Source organism: Ranitomeya variabilis, chromosome 5 (genome assembly GCF_051348905.1).
Source record: "Ranitomeya variabilis isolate aRanVar5 chromosome 5, aRanVar5.hap1, whole genome shotgun sequence".
Lineage (NCBI taxonomy): Eukaryota > Metazoa > Chordata > Amphibia > Anura > Dendrobatidae > Ranitomeya > Ranitomeya variabilis.
In genome coordinates, this window is record NC_135236.1 from 9,542,599 (window position 1) to 9,560,006 (window position 17,408).

Below are 17,408 nucleotides of genomic sequence, written 5' to 3' on the forward strand. Positions count from 1 at the left end.
AAGAAACCCTCATAGGGACAAAACGAGAAGACAACCACACCAAGTCCCCAACACAAAGCCGAGGACCAACACGACGACGGCGGTTGGCAAAAAGCTGAGTCTTCTCCTGGGACAACTTCAAATTGTCCACCACCTGCCCCCAAATCTGATGCAACCTCTCCACCACAGCATCCACTCCAGGACAATCCGAAGATTCCACTTGACCGGAGGAAAATCGAGGATGAAACCCCGAATTACAGAAAAACGGGGACACCAAGGTGGCAGAGCTGGCCCGATTATTGAGGGCGAACTCCGCCAAAGGCAAAAAAGCAATCCAATCATCCTGATCCGCAGACACAAAACACCTCAAATATGTCTCCAAGGTCTGATTAGTCCGCTCGGTCTGGCCATTAGTCTGAGGATGGAAAGCAGACGAAAAAGACAAATCTATGCCCATCCTAGCACAGAATGCCCGCCAAAATCTAGACACGAATTGGGTCCCTCTGCCAGAAACGATATTCTCCGGAATACCATGCAAACGAACAACATTTTGAAAAAACAGAGGAACCAACTCGGAAGAAGAAGGCAACTTAGGCAAGGGAACCAGATGGACCATCTTAGAGAAACGGTCACACACCACCCAGATGACAGACATCTTCTGAGAAACAGGCAGATCCGAAATAAAATCCATCGAGATGTGCGTCCAAGGCCTCTTCGGGATAGGCAAGGGTAACAACAATCCACTAGCCCGAGAACAACAAGGCTTGGCCCGAGCACAAACGTCACAAGACTGCACAAAGCCTCGCACATCTCGTGACAGGGAAGGCCACCAGAAGGACCTTGCCACCAAATCCCTGGTACCAAAGATTCCAGGATGACCTGCCAACGCAGAAGAATGAACCTCAGAGATGACTCTACTGGTCCAATCATCAGGAACAAACAGTCTACCAGGTGGGCAACGATCAGGTCTATCCGCCTGAAACTCCTGCAAGGCCCGCCGCAGGTCTGGAGAAACGGCAGACAATATCACTCCATCTTTAAGGATACCTGTGGGCTCAGAATTACCAGGGGAGTCAGGCTCAAAACTCCTAGAAAGGGCATCCGCCTTAACATTCTTAGAACCCGGTAGGTAAGACACCACAAAATTAAACCGAGAGAAAAACAACGACCAGCGCGCCTGTCTAGGATTCAGGCGCCTGGCAGACTCAAGGTAAATTAAATTTTTGTGGTCAGTCAATACCACCACCTGATGTCTGGCCCCCTCAAGCCAGTGACGCCACTCCTCAAAAGCCCACTTCATGGCCAAAAGCTCCCGATTCCCAATATCATAATTCCGCTCGGCGGGCGAAAATTTACGGGAAAAAAAGGCACAAGGTCTCATCACGGAGCAGTCGGAACTTCTCTGCGACAACACCGCCCCAGCTCCGATTTCAGAAGCGTCGACCTCAACCTGAAAAGGAAGAGCAACATCAGGCTGACGCAACACAGGGGTGGAAGAAAAGCGGCGCTTAAGCTCCCGAAAGGCCTCCACAGCATCAGGGGACCAATCAGCAACATCAGCACCCTTCTTAGTCAAATCAGTCAATGGTTTTACAACATCAGAAAAACCAGCAATAAATCGACGATAAAAGTTAGCAAAGCCCAAAAATTTCTGAAGACTCTTAAGAGAAGAGGGTTGCGTCCAATCACAAATAGCCTGAACCTTGACAGGATCCATCTCGATGGAAGAGGGGGAAAAAATGTATCCCAAGAAGGAAATCCTTTGAACCCCAAAAACACACTTAGAACCCTTCACACACAAGGAATTAGACCGCAAAACCTGAAAAACCCTCCTGACCTGCTGGACATGAGAGTCCCAGTCATCCGAAAAAATCAGAATATCATCCAGATACACAATCATAAATTTATCCAAATAATCGCGGAAAATGTCATGCATAAAGGACTGGAAGACTGAAGGGGCATTTGAAAGACCAAAAGGCATCACCAAATACTCAAAATGGCCCTCGGGCGTATTAAATGCGGTTTTCCACTCATCCCCCTGCTTGATTCACACCAAATTATACGCCCCACGGAGATCAATCTTAGAGAACCACTTGGCCCCCTTTATACGAGCAAACAAATCAGTAAGCAGTGGTAACGGATATTGATATTTAACCGTGATTTTATTCAAAAGTCGATAATCAATACACGGCCTCAAAGAGCCGTCTTTCTTAGACACAAAGAAAAAACCGGCTCCTAAGGGAGATGACGAAGGACGAATATGTCCCTTTTCCAAGGACTCCTTTATATATTCTCGCATAGCCGCGTGTTCAGGCACAGACAGATTAAATAAACGACCCTTAGGGTATTTACTACCCGGGATCAAGTCTATGGCACAATCGCACTCCCGGTGCGGAGGTAGTGAACCAACCTTGGGTTCTTCAAAAACGTCACGAAAGTCAGACAAGAATTCAGGAATCTCAGAGGGAATAGATGATGAAATGGAAACCAAAGGTACGTCCCCATGAGTTCCTTTACATCCCCAGCTTAACACAGACATAGCTCTCCAGTCGAGGACTGGGTTATGAGATTGCAGCCATGGCAATCCCAGCACCAAAACATCATGTAGATTATACAGCACCAGAAAGCGAATAACCTCCTGGTGATCCGGATTAACACGCATAGTCACTTGTGTCCAGTATTGTGGTTTATTACTAGCCAATGGGGTGGAGTCAATCCCTTTCAGAGGTATCGGAGCCTCCAATGGCTCCAAATCATACCCACAGCGTTTGGCAAAGGACCAATCCATAAGACTCAAAGCAGCGCCAGAGTCGACATAGGCGTCCGCGGTAATAGATGACAAAGAACAAATCAGGGTCACAGATAGAATAAACTTAGACTGTAAAGTGCTAATTGAAACAGACTTGTCAGGCTTCTTAGTACGCTTAAAGCATGCTGATATAACATGAGTTGAATCACCACAATAGAAGCACAACCCATTTTTTCGTCTAAAATTCTGCCGCTCGCTTCTGGACAGAATTCTATCACATTGCATATTTTCTGGCGTTTTCTCAGTAGACACCGCCAAATGGTGCACAGGTTTGCGCTCCCACAGACGCCTATCGATCTGAATAGCCATCGTCATGGACTCATTCAGACTCGCAGGCACAGGGAACCCCACCATAACATCCTTAATGGCATCAGAGAGACCTTCTCTGAAAATCGCCGCCAGGGCGCACTCATTCCACTGAGTAAGCACAGACCATTTGCGGAATTTTTGGCAGTATATTTCAGCTTCATCTTGCCCCTGAGACAAGGACATCAAGGCCTTTTCCGCCTGAAGCTCTAAATGAGGTTCCTCATAAAGCAACCCCAAGGCCAGAAAAAACGCATCCACATTGAGCAACGCAGGATCCCCTGGTGCCAATGCAAAAGCCCAGTCCTGAGGGTCGCCCCGGAGCAAGGAAATTACAATCCTGACCTGCTGTGCAGGGTCTCCGGCAGAGCGAGACTTCAGGGACAAAAACAATTTGCAATTATTTTTAAAATTTTGAAAGTGAGATCTATTCCCCGAGAAGAATTCAGGCAAAGGAATTCTAGGCTCAGACATAGGTGCATGAACAACAAAATCTTGCAAATTTTGTACCTTTGTGGCGAGATTATTCAAACCTGTAGCTACACTCTGAAGATCCATTTGAAACAGGTGAACACAGAGCCATTCAAGGATTAGAAGGAGAGAAAGAGAGGAAGGCTGCAGTATAGGCAGACTAGCAAGTGATTCAATTAAGAGCACACTCAGAACTAGAGGGAAAAAAAAAAAATAAAAAATTGTAGCAGACTTCTCTTTTCTCTCCTTTCTCAGCCAGTAATTTAACCCTTTTTTGGGCCGGTCAAACTGTCATGATTCTCAATGGCGAGGGAACATAGCCCAGCATATATGAGAACTAGCTCTTGGAAGATGGAAACTATACTGACCATGAACTAAACCTGCCGCACAACTAGAAGTGGCCGGGTAGCATGCCTACGTTTTTTATCCCTAGATGCCCAGCGCCAGCCGGAGAACTACCTAATCCTAGCAGAGGAAAAGACAGTCCTGGCTCACCTCTAGAGAAATTTTCCCAAAAGGCAGACAGAGGCCCCCACATATATTGGCGGTGATTTTAGATGAAATGACAAACATAGTATGAAAATAGGTTTAGCAAAATCGAGGTCCGCTTACTAGATAGCATGAAGACAGAAAGGGCACTTTCATGGTCAGCAGAAAACCCTATCAAAACACCATCCAGAAATTACTTTAAGACTCTAGCATTAACTCATAACACCAGAGTGGCAATTTCCGCTCACAAGAGCTTTCCAGACACAGTAACGAAACAGCAGCTGTGAACAGGAACAAAATGCAAAAACACACAAGGACAAAAGTCCAACTTAGCTAGGAGTTGTCTAGTAGCAGGAACATGCACAGAAGGCTTCTGATTACATTGTTGACCGGCATGAAACTGACAGAGGAGCAAGGTTATATAGCGACTCCCACCTCCTGATAGGAGCAGGTGAACAGAGGGGATGATGCACACAAGTACAATTCCACAAGTGGCCACCGGGGGAGCCCAGAATCCAATTTCACAACACAGCCCGCCAGGGGCATTATTGGTGCAATTGGTGTCAGGTCCGGTGCATCGGGGGCATTATTGGTGCAGTCAGTGTCAGGTGCGGCCCACCAGGGGCATTATTGGTGCAGTCTACATCAGGTCTGGCCTGCCAGGGGCATTATTGGTGCGGTCGGTGTCAGGTCCGGCCCATCGGGGGCATTATTGGTGCAATTGGTGTCAGGTCCAGTGCATCGGGGGCATTATTGGTGCAGTCTGTGTCAGGTGCGGCCCTCTGGGGACATTATTGGTGCTGTCGGTGTCAGGTCCGGTGCATCGGGGGCATTATTGGTGCAGTCTATGAAGCGATGGCCGTGGGACCACCACTGTGCAGGAGGACTACTGTACACAAGATGAGGTGCAAACAACAAAGGGTAGATTTATTGGGAGGCCAGAAATGAAGGGAATAGGAAGATGGAAACAGGGGTTAACAATAGCAAAAGACAATATAAATGAGTAATTCTGTCCGGAAAATAGCACAGTGCTCCAACAATTACAGACTCAGAATTTGTCTCACAAGCAAATTAAAACAATAAAACCAATAACGATGCTACTCTACGTATAACCTCCCTGGCCTTTACTACGCAGGCAACACGGCTCCCGTGTTCTGACTACTGAAGCCTGCACTAGGCCCTAACTGGTGCACCATACAGGAACAGACTCACGGTGATGTTGGGGACACAGGTCCAGTCCCAGGGGGGGCCCCAGCAGTCTATACAGTGGTGCGCACGTCTTTCTGTCAGCTCTGTGAAGCGTGGTCTTCTCCTTGTTTCCGGATCCTAGGAATGCTCCTGGAAACTGCAAGTCCCTTTCTCAGTATCTTCGTGGCTTCACAACCTGGCACAGAACAGCCACCTTTACTGCAAACCGGAACAGTCTTGCAAATTTCAGAAGTACACTCTGTCCCAGCCTGGGATCTTTCTTGTAGCAAACAGTTCTCTCTCACTCTCGAAGCTTCTCCTTCCACACGCAGACCAGGCTCAACTCCTCCCCTCCAGCTAGGGCAGTTCATCTTCACAGCCTAAAGCAGGGGAAAAGCAGAACATTCCATCTCACACCAGACAAGGGGGTGCAGTCTCTTAAAGTGACAGTGTGTTCCTTACTGTGCATAACAGCACCACCCTCTTACATGCCTCCCTTCTTAATGATGGTCGTCCTCGGCCATCACAGCTTCAGGGTAAAAGTATAATGGAGGAGACAACAAAGGTATACAAACAGACAGAGCACACTGTTCTACATATCGGACTGGTGGAACCCCTGCATTAGACCTCTGGGATCTCCGAAGCTCTTGGCTGTCAGGCAAGGCTTGACTATCTTCCAGAGGAACACTTGTTGCAGGGGACATTGTGAGTTCTTGTCTGGTCTCATCCTCACATGGTGGCACTGGTACATCCATGGGATTACCGTTTCTGGGCGGCTGAGGACCCCCTACTGTGTCAGGGACGGTCCACCACTCCTCATCGATTTGGCCATCAGGCATGACAGATTCAGGAAGTGGAGTGGCGCCTTCAGGCGACAATGGCGTAGAACAGACCTCAGACCGGCAAGGCCGCAGCATATTTCTGCGAAGTACTCTAGGGGCGGATGCCCCATTCTCAATCTGTACCTTGTAGACAGGGCCGTTAGCATACACTCTCTCGATAACCTTGTACGGCTGGACTTCCCATCTCTCACTTAGTTTTCCCTTGGGGCGTTTCTCTCTGACCAATACTCGGTCTCCAGGTTGGAGCGGTAACTCTTGAGTCGGTTTGCGGGCCGTATGTTCTTTTTCTTGCAGTTGCTGACCCGCCAACCGCCGTATCGTTTGCAATCGTTGCCGATGCTCTTTCACCCATGAGGTGACAGTTCGCTCCATCAGCTCCTCTGGCTGTTCCAAATTCAGCTCAATGATCTCTCGTCCAGCTCTTCCAAACAACAGTAGATAGGGGGTATAACCCGTGGTGGAGTGGACCCGATTGTTGTAGGTCCAGACCAATTCTGGCAGATAGTCTGGCCAACATGCCTTCTTATTTTCCTCCAACGTTCTCAGCATCTGAAGCAAGGTTCTGTTAAAGCGTTCGCAAGCTCCATTGCCTTGAGGATGATAAGGGGTGGTCCGGGACCGCTCGATGCCATACATGCGATACAATTCTTCCATCACCTTGCCTTGGAAACACGCGCCTTGGTCGGAGTGGATGCGCTTTGGGCACCCATACACCCGGATGAAGTCTTGGCAGATGGCTCGTGCCGCCGATTCCGCAGTCTGGTCTCTAGTCGGAGTTACTACTGCGAACTTAGAAGAATGATCGGTCATCACCAAACAATATTGCAGCCCCCGGGCCGAGTGTCCCACGAGGAGATAGTCGATCATCAAGACTTCCAACGGCTCCTTAGTTTGTATGGTCTGGATGGGTGCCATCTGTTCAGTACTCTTAATGAGGTCACATACTCGACACTGCCGGCAACCTCTTCCACCACAAGCTCCAACCGAGGACAATAGACATGCCGCTGCAACCATTGGTAGGTCTTTGTGGAGCCGAAGTGCGCTCCGAATTCATGGGCTTCTTTAGCTATTTCTTGAGCCATTCTTCCTGGGATGACCACTTGCCACCTTACTTCCATATCTTTTGGCTGTTGCTTCTTACGATATAGTACTGACTCTCGCACTTCCAGTCTATCCCACTGGTGCAACACACTCCTCGTTTCAGAGTCCAGATTATCTCTCTCTTGTTTGCCAGGCTTCCGCTTTTGCGTTACCCACCATTTCATCTGTCTCAGCCCTTCGTCTTCATCCTGAACGTGTCCCCATTCTTCATTGGTTCTTCCCAGGGACCGAGGTAATGCGCAGGCCTCCCTTCTTGACTGGGCCACAACCATCGGGGGCTTGAACTTATTAAAGTCTGGGGTTTCCTCCTCTTCGAGTTGTTCATCAAGATCCCCCACTGGAGTCTCCACAGGCACTCTGGACAGCCCATCTGCATTTGCGTTTTCGGTAGCAGAGCGATAGCGGATAGTAAAGTCGAACTTGGCCAGGCGAGCCATCCACCGTTGTTCTAAGGCCCCCAGTTTAGCATTCTCAAGGTGGGCCAGGGGATTATTGTCTGTTCGAACTTGAATTTTTGTACCTGTCAGGAAGCCTGCAAACTTTTCTGTCATGGCCCACACCAGAGCCAGGAGCTCTAACCGGAAGGAGCTGTAATTGTGAGGGTTTCTTTCGCTGTCTCACAGGGACCTGCTAGCATACCCGATGACTCTCTCATGTCCATCCTGTATCTGAGAAAGTACTGCACCGAGTCCATGTAGGCTACCATCGGTGTACAACAGGAACAGTTGATCGAAGTCTGCGTAGGCCAAAATCGGGGCTGAAGTAAGGGCATTCTTTATAGCCTGGAAGGCCTCGTGTTGTCCCTGTGCCCAGGGGATGTGCTGGGTCTTCGGCACTCCAGCGGTCCCCCTCAGCAACTCATTGAGAGGACCGGCCACCTTCGCGAAGTCTTTAACAAACCGACGGTAGTAACCCGCGAGTCCCAGGAAGGCCTGGAGTTCTCTCACTGTTTGAGGGACTGGCCACTTCTGGATAGCAGCCACTTTTTCTGGCGAGGGTAGAACTCCATCTTGTGACACAATGTGACCCAGGTACTCGATCTCCCTCTTGAAGAGGTGGCATTTCTTTGGCTTCAACTTCAGGTTATGAGCACGCAATCTTCCGAGTACCTGTCCAAGCTGGGCAAGGTGGTCTTCGAAAGAGGATGAAAACACAATGATGTCATCCAGATAGATCAGGGTAGCCTCGAAATTTAAATCTCCCACTTTTCCATCAGCCGTTGAAAGGTGCCTGGAGCATTGGAGAGCCCGAAGGGCATCCGGTTAAACTCGAACAGTCCCATAGGGAGGATGAAGGCAGTTTTCTCTCTGTCTTTCTCTGCCACGGCTACTTGCCAATATCCGCTTGCTAGGTCCAGGGTGGAGAAGTACTTGGCTTTCCCCAACGCTGTCAAGGATTCCTCGATGCGGGGCAACGGATACGAGTCTCGAACAGTGCAGGCATTGAGTTTCCTGTAATCTACACAGAACCGGATGGTCCCGTCCTTTTTCTTGACGAGCACCACCGGGGCTGCCCAAGGGCTCTGACTACTCTGCACCACTCCTGAATCCAGCATCTGCCTCAGTAATGTTTTCACCTCCTGGTACATTTTGGGCGGGATCTGCCGGTATCGTTCTCGAATTGGACGAGCTTCCCCAGTCGGGATCTCATGCGTGATGGCTTCAGTACAGCCGAAATCTTCGGCGTGACGGGCGAATGCGGCCTGATTTTTCCACAGCATAGTTTCTATTGCTTGCACATGCTTAGGGCCCATAGCCTTCACATCCACTTCCATTTGTTCAAGGATGACCCGTCCATTCCACTCCGGGGATGGTGTCTCTTCGTCTCCCGCAGCAACTGCTAGGGTCCACCCCACACCTTCTTTCGGTGATAAAGACATCTCCTTCTGACTCACCACTTCACCCTTATGTAGGTACACCAGGGCCAGATCTGTCCCTCGTGGCAAGGTGACCTCCCTGGGGCTCACAATTCAAAGCTCTAAATAACTAAAGCAATTGTTACCATCCACCTCTCGTGTCTCCCCTTTTCCTCATAGTTTGTAAGCTCGCGAGCAGGGCCCTCACTCCTCCTGGTATCTGTTTTGAACTGTGATTTCTGTTATGCTGTAATGTCTATTGTCTGTACAAGTCCCCTCTATAAGTTGTAAAGCGCTGCGGAATATGTTGGCGCTATATAAATAAAATTATTATTATTATTATTATTATTATTATAAAGCTCTTATGGGGACATGTCCTCGCTGGACCACAGCTATCGTACGAGCTATCATGACTTCTTGATCCACTCCTCCGCCTACCACAGGCTGAACAACCACTTCCAACCCATCAAGGTTGCGGTGAGTCCCCACTGGAAGGTATATTATAGTTTCTTGCTCAGGAGGTAGGATTACAGGTTCTTTCCCAGGTGCCCGGATGACCCTTACCGTCTGATAAGATGGCACACTCTTCTGCGTCCCACAGACGCGGATCAGTCGTTGAAGTGCTTCTTGAGTAGGCTTATGTGGGGTAGCCTTCTTCCAATATCCAGGTCCCCGTTTGGTAAACATGATTTGATCGAGTTCACGTAGGATATTCATTCCCAGTACCACAGGCACATCTTTCTTGACAGGCTCAGGGACTAGTAGGATCCCTTTTCTTCCAACTGCTTGTCCACAATTTCGAATATTCATCCACACGACCCCTGTGACCGGAATCGGTTGTTGGTTGGCAGCAAACAAGCGAATCAATGTCTCTTTTTCTGGCTTGGCCAGGTTCTGGAAATGCTGCTTGAAGTACGCTTCTGACATCGTTGTCACTTAGGACCCGGTATCTACCAGGCAATCCACCAGAACTCCTTCAAATTCAGCACGTAGGATGGGGCTCCCAGCAATCAAGTGTTCGTTATGATATGGAGCGGCCTCTCTTCTCACCTCCCCCGCAGAGTGCCGCATTACCGCGGGGGTTGGTAGTTTAACGGCGGCTTCCACTGGCCTTGAGTATAGTTCCGACAGTCTCTGGCAAGGTGCCCCCGTCCTCCACACTCCCAGCATTGAATGCCTCCTCCTCGCCGAGGAGTACTTCGAGCCTGTCCTCGTGCCGCCGATGTCTGACGGGAGGGGGCTTGTTCCCACTGATCCCTTGTCGATCGGGCCGAAGGATGATTGCATGAGTATGGTGGATCAGTCTCTTGTAGTTCCCCCACTCTCCGCTCCATCTGGGTCAGTTTCTCCTGCACGTTAACAAGGGACCGCTGCAAGTCTTGCACTACATGGACCAGCACTCCTTGATGGTCTGAGTCCCCTCTGGAATTGGTGCCCTGGACACGTATCACTCCAGACGCATAGCTTTCTTCTTTACTTCAGGCCACTGTTTCCGCCAGAACTTGACGAAACGTAAGGGCTGGATCTGCCCAGACCCGTTCTGACAGTGCTTGCCTCAAGGATGTGCTGTGTAGTCCCAAAATTAATTGCTCCCGGAGTATCCGGTCTTTAGAGCCCATGCTGCCAAATCCATCTGCCTCCTTTCTCTGCACCTCTGCGAACACTTCTTGCAGTACTGTTGCATACTGAGAAATTCCTTCTTCTTCCCGTTGCAGCCTAGAGAAAAATTTGGCGCGAAGATGTCCCGCGCTAGCAGTCTCGCCGTAGATCTCTTCCAGGAACTTCACTAGCTCCTTCAGGGTACTGCGGGTGAGTTCTGGTTGTAGGCAGACGTTTCTGCGGGCTTCCCCCTCTAGGGCAGTTAAAGCAATGTTCACTTCAAGGTCTGGGCTTATGTTATAAATCTTCAGGGTGCATTGCAGCCGGGACACCCAGTCGGACAGTGGCATATTCTTGCCGTCAAATTTTGGGAGCACACTAAATATGGTGCCCATAGGGAGTGTCCTTGCAGGGGTTCCACCAATGCCCACAGCATCTCCATTAACATTAACATTCCCGCCATTTCTGTCTGCTGCCTCCATCTTGGTGACAGTACCCTGCTCGCAGCGCCACTTGAAGCGATGGTCGTGGGACCACCACTGTGCAGGAAGACTACTGTACACAAGATGAGGTGCAAACAACAAAGGGTAGATTTATTGGGAGGCCAGAAATGAAGGGAATAGGAAGATGCAAACAGGGGTTAACAATAGCAAAAGACAATATAAATGAGTAATTCTGTCCGGAAAATAGCACAGTGCTCCAACAATTACAGACTCAGAATTTGTCTCACAAGCAAATTAAAACAATAAAACCAATAACGATGCTACTCTACGTATAACCTCCCTGGCCTTTACTACGCAGGCCACACGGCTCCCGTGTTCTGACTACTGAAGCCTGCACTAGGCCCTAACTGGTGCACCATACAGGAACAGATTCACGGTGATGTTGGGGACTCAGGTCCAGTCTCAGGGGGGGCCCCAGCAGTCTATACAGTGGTGCGCACGTCTTTCTGTCAGCTCTGTGAAGCGTGGTCTTCTCCTTGTTTCCGGATCCTAGGAATGCTCCTGGAAACTGCAAGTCCCTTTCTCAGTATCTTCGTGGCTTCACAACCTGGCACAGAACAGCCACCTTTACTGCAAACCGGAACAGTCTTGCAAATTTCAGAAGTACACTCTGTCCCAGCCTGGGATCTTTCTTGTAGCAAACAGTTCTCTCTCACTCTCGAAGCTTCTCCTTCCACACGCAGTCCAGGCTCAACTCCTCCCCTCAAGCTAGGGCAGTTCATCTTCACAGCCTAAAGCCGGGGAAAAGCAGAACATTCCATCTCACACCAGACAAGGGGGTGCAGTCTCTTAAAGTGACAGTGTGTTCCTTACTGTGCATAACAGCACCACCCTCTTACATCTACATCAGGTCCAGCCTGTCGGGGGCATTATTGGTGCAGTCGGTGTCAGGTCCGGCCTGCTGGGGACATTATTGGTGCAGTCGGTGTCAGGTCCGGCCTGCTGGGGGCATTATCGGAGCAGTCGGTGTCAGGTCCGGCCTGCTGGGGGCATTATCGGAGCAGTCTGTGTCAGGTGTTGCCTGCTGGGGACATTATTGGTGCAGTCTGTGTCAGGTCCGGCCTGCTGGGGGCATTATTGGTGCAGTCTGTGTCAGGTCCGGCCCGCTGGGGGCATTATGGATGCAGTCGGTGTCAGGTGCGGCCCTCTGGGGGCATTATTGGTGCAGTCGGTGTCAGGTGCGGCCCTCTGGGGGCATTATTGGTGCAGTCGGTGTCAGGTCCGGCCCGCTGGGGGCATTATTGGTGCAGTCGGTGTCAGGTTCGGCCTGCTGGGGACATTATTGGTGCAGTCTGTGTCAGGTCCGACCCGCTGGGGACATTATTGGTGCAGTCTGTGTCAGGTCCGGCCCGCTGGGGGCATTATTGGTGCAGTCGGTGTCAAGTCCAGCCCACTGGGGACATTATTGGTGCAGTCTGTGTCAGGTCCGGCCCGCTGGGGGCATTATTGGTGCAGTCGGTGTTAGTTTCGGCCTGCTGGGAACATTATTGGTGCAGTCTGTGACAGGTCCGGCCTGCTGGGGTCATTATTGGTGCAGTCTGTGTCGGTCCGGCCTGCTGGGGACATTATTGGTGCAGTCGGTGTCAGGTGCGGCCCTCTGGGGGCATTATTGGTGCAATCTGTGTCAGGTCCGGCCTGTCGGGGGCATTATTGGTGCAATCTGTGTCAGGTCCGGCCCACTGGGGGCATTATTGGTGCAGTCGGTGTCCGGTCCGGACTGCTGGGGACATTATTGGTGCAGTCGGTGTCAGGTGCGGCCTGCTGGGGGCATTATTGGTGCAGTCGGTGTCAGGTGCGGCCTGCTGGGGGCATTATTGGTGCAGTCGGTATCAGGTCCGGCCTGTCGGGGGCATTATTGGTGAAATCTGTGTCAGGTCCGGCCTGCTGGGGGCATTATTGGTGCAGTCGGTGTCTGGTGCGGCCTGCTGGGGGCATTATTGGTGCAGTCGGTGTCTGGTGCGGCCTGCTGGGGGCATTATTGGTGCAGTCGGTGCCATGTGCAGCCCGCTGGGGACATTATTGGTGCAGTCGGTGTCAGGTCCGGCCTGTTGGGGACATCATTGGTGCGGTCGGTGTCAGGTCCGGCCCGCTGGGGGCATTATTGGTGCAGTTGGTGTCAGGTGCGGCCTGCTGGGGGCATTATTGGTGCAGTCGGTGTCAGGTCCGGCCCGCTGGGGGCATTATTGGTGCAGTCGTTGTCAGGTCCGGCCTGTTGGGGACATTATTGGTGCAGTCGGTGTCAGGTCCGGCCTGTTGGGGACATTATTGGTGCAGTCGGTGTCAGGTCCGGCCCGCTGGGGACATTATTGGTGCAGTCAGTGTCAGCTCCGGCCTGTCGGGGGCAATTATTGGTGCATTCAGTGTCAGGTGCGGCCTGCTGGGGGCATTATTATCTGTTACATACAGTTGAGGAGACCCTCACTGACCTCTACCTTGTTTACCCGCAGTGCTGACTGGCAGCGTGAAAACCCTCGTTAAGGGCGAGGAGGAGGGCACTCTGCTCGCCAGCATCAACATCATCCAGACCTACAAGGAGGGAGATCTGAACATCCAGGAGGCCGGGAAGATAATGAGCGTCCAAATCATCAACGAGTGCCCCAAGTGCCCCATCCTGAAGAAAGGTGTGTACAGAGTGGTGCGATGTGCTGCAGACATGTACAGGGGTCAGGGGTGGAATACTCTGCAGAGTCGCTGTGTATCAGGAGGTGGAGGGTGTGATGTGCTGCAGACATGTACAGGGGTCAGGGGTGGAATACTCTGCAGGGTTGCTGTGTATCAGGAGGTGGAGGGTGTGATGTGCTGCAGACATGTACAGGGGTCAGGGGTGGAATACTCTGCAGAGTCGCTGTGTATCAGGAGGTGGAGGGTGTGATGTGCTGCAGACATGTACAGGGGTCAGGGGTGGAATACTCTGCAGGGTTGCTGTGTATCAGGAGGTGGAGGGTGTGATGTGCTGCAGACATGTACAGGAGTCAGGGGTGGAATACTCTGCAGAATTGCTGTGTATCAGGAGGTGCAGGGTGCGATGTGCTGCAGACATGTACAGGGGTCAGGGGTGGAATACTCTGCAGAGTTGCTGTATATCAGGAGGTGGAGGGTGCGATGTGCTGCAGACATGTGCAGGGGTCAGGGGTGGAATACTCTGCAGAGTTGCTGTATATCAGGAGGTGCAGGGTGCGATGTGCTGCAGACATGTACAGGGGTCAGGGGTGGAATACTCTGCAGAGTTGCTGTATATCAGGAGGTGGAGGATGCGATGTGCTGCAGACATGTACAGGGGTCAGGGGTGGGATTCTCTGCAGATTTGCTGTATATCAGGAGGTGCAGGGTGCGATGTGCTGCAGACATGTACAGGGGTCAGGGGTGGAATACTCTGCAGAGTTGCTGTGTATCAGGAGGTGCAGGGTGCGATGTGCTGCAGACATGTACAGGGGTCAGGGGTGGAATACTCTGCAGAGTTGCTGTATATCAGGAGGTGCAGGGTGCGATGTGCTGCAGACATGTACAGGGGTCAGGGGTGGAATTCTCTGCAGAGTTGCTGTGTATGAGGAGGTGCAGGGTGCGATGTGCTGCAGACATGTACAGGGGTCAGGGGTGGAATACTCTGCAGAGTTGCTGTGTATGAGGAGGTGCAGGGTGCGATGTGCTGCAGACATGTACAGGGGTCAGGGGTGGAATACTCTGCAGAGTTGCTGTGTATGAGGAGGTGCAGGGTGCGATGTGCTGCAGACATGTACAGGGGTCAGGGGTGGAATACTCTGCAGAGTTGCTGTATATCAGGAGGTGGAGGGTGCGATGTGCTGCAGACATGTACAGGGGTCAGGGGTGGAATACTCTGCAGAGTTGCTGTATATCAGGAGGTGCAGGGTGCGATGTGCTGCAGACATGTACAGGGGTCAGGGGTGGAATACTCTGCAGATCCCGTGTCAGTCGGTAGAGATGCTCTGCAGGAAAACCCGGTGGGTGGCGCTGAGCTGTCTCTGTATCCGCAGGCGCCAGTTATCTCTTCATGGGGAAGGTGGACGACTTTGGCCGCGGTCGGATCGTCGGCGACAGTTTTGTCATCAGTTACCGCGCTCAGCAGCATCAGATCCTCACCAGCATCGCCAAGAAGCCCTGCTAGAGGCCGCTGGGACGTCTGTGTCGGCACCAGGATCCCGCTGCCACATTGCTATGGCAACAGCCTGCTTCCGCCTCGCCCTCCATATTGCATCTTATGTCTTTTCTGTACTCATCCTCAACTGAAATAAACGGACCACAAACCATTCTGCTCCAATGTGTCTGCGCGTCATTGCCGTATGTGCGCCCCCTGCAGGCATCGAGCCATCAGAGACTGATAACAGAGGACAATAGGGAGCAATGGTATCACCAAAGTCAGTGTGTCCACGCGTCACCGCCGTATGTGCGCCCCCTGCAGGCATCGAGCCATCAGAGAATGATAACAGAGGACAATAGGGAGCAATGGTATCACCAAAGTCAGTGTGTCTACGCGTCACCGCCGTAAGTGCGCCCCCTGCAGGCATCGAGCTGTCAGAGACTGATAACAGAGGACAATAGGGAGCAATGGTATCACCAAAGTCACTATGTCCACACGTCACTGCCGTATGTGCGCCCCCTGCAGGCATCGAGCCATCAGAGACTGATAACAGAGGACAATAGGGAGCAATGGTATCACCAAAGTCAGTGTGTCCACGCGTCACCGCCGTATGTGCGCCCCCTGCAGGCATCGAGCCATCAGAGAATGATAACAGAGGACAATAGGGAGCAATGGTATCACCAAAGTCAGTGTGTCTACGCGTCACCGCCGTAAGTGCGCCCCCTGCAGGCATCGAACTGTCAGAAACTGATAACAGAGGACAATAGGGAGCAATGGTATCACCAAAGTCACTATGTCCACACGTCACTGCCGTATGTGCGCCCCCTGCAGGCATCAAGCCATCAGAAACTGATAACAGAGGACAATAGGGAGCAATGGTATCACCAAAGTCAGTGTGTCTGCGCGTCACTGCCGTATGTGCGCCCCCTGCAGGCATCGAGCCATCAGAGACTGATAACAGAGGACAATAGGGAGCAATGGTATCACCAAAGTCACTATGTCCAATCGTCACTGCCGTATGTGCGCCCCCTGCAGGCATCGAGCCATCAGAGACTGATAACAGAGGACAATAGGGAGCAATGGTATCACCAAAGTCACTATGTCCAATCGTCATTGCCGTATGTGCGCCCCCTGCAGGCATCGAGCTGTCAGAGACTGATAACAGAGAACAATAGGGAGCAATGGTATCACCAAAGTCACTATGTCTACGCGTCACTGCCGTATGTGCGCCCCCTGCAGGCATCGAGCCGTCAGAGACTGATAACAGAGAACAATAGGGAGCAATGGTATCACCAAAGTCACTATGTCCACACGTCACTGCCGTATGTGTTATGATCCCAATGGTAGAGGATCTCAGGGTTTTCAGCAAAGTCTGCAAACATAAAAAACCAGCTCATAGGGAGGTGGTAACTGAGCTGACCGCATACCTGATCCTAGCCCACAACTAATAGCAGCCGGGGAACGTACCTACGTTGGTTCTAGACGTCTCGCGCCAGCCGGAGAACTAACTAACCCTTTCAGAGAAAATCAGACCTCACTTGCCTCAAGAGAAAGGTACCCCAAAGTAGATACAGGCCCCCAACAAATAATAACGGTGAGGTAAGAAGAAAGGGCAAACGTAAGTATGAACTAGATTCAGCAAAGAGAGGCCCACTATATAATAGCAGAAATATAGAAAGCGGACTTATGCGGTCAGCGAAAAACCCTACAAAAATATCCACGCTGAATATCCTAGAACCCCCGCACCGACTAACGGTGTGGGGGGAGAATATCAGCCCCCTAAGAGCTTCCAGCAAAAACAGGAATCACATTATGAACAAGCTGGACAAAAAACTGAACAATAGAAATGAACAAAAATAAGAAAGCAGGACTTAGCTTATCTTGCAAAAATCAGGACCAGTAGACAGGAGCAACCAGACAAGGACTGATTACATTGATGCCAGGCAATGGACTAAGAATCCAGGAAGTTTAAATAGGAACAACCAGGGTCTAACGAACCAGGTGACTACCAACCTGGGGAAAGAAATCCAAGTGCCATACCGCTAGTGACCACAAGAGGGAGCCAAAAAGTATAGTTCACAACAGTACCCCCCTTTAAGGAGGGGTCACCGAACCCTCACTACGACCACCAGGGCGATCAGGATGGGCAGCGTGAAAGGCACGAACCAAA

The 17,408-nt window shown here is 51.2% G+C and overlaps 1 protein-coding gene across 1 annotated transcript in view; it reads left to right on the plus strand.

Annotated features, from left to right (window-relative positions):
• The window catches only part of PCOLCE (procollagen C-endopeptidase enhancer), a 91,894-nt gene extending 76,487 nt beyond the window's left edge, over window positions 1-15,407 (plus strand). Inside the window, exons 8-9 of the mRNA XM_077261554.1 lie at window positions 13,590-13,763; window positions 15,135-15,407. Coding sequence (XP_077117669.1) covers window positions 13,590-13,763; window positions 15,135-15,265 — 305 coding nt within the window. The 3' untranslated portion in view covers window positions 15,266-15,407. The remainder of the gene's footprint in view (window positions 1-13,589; window positions 13,764-15,134) is intronic.
• Window positions 15,408-17,408: the final 2,001 nt, after the last annotated feature.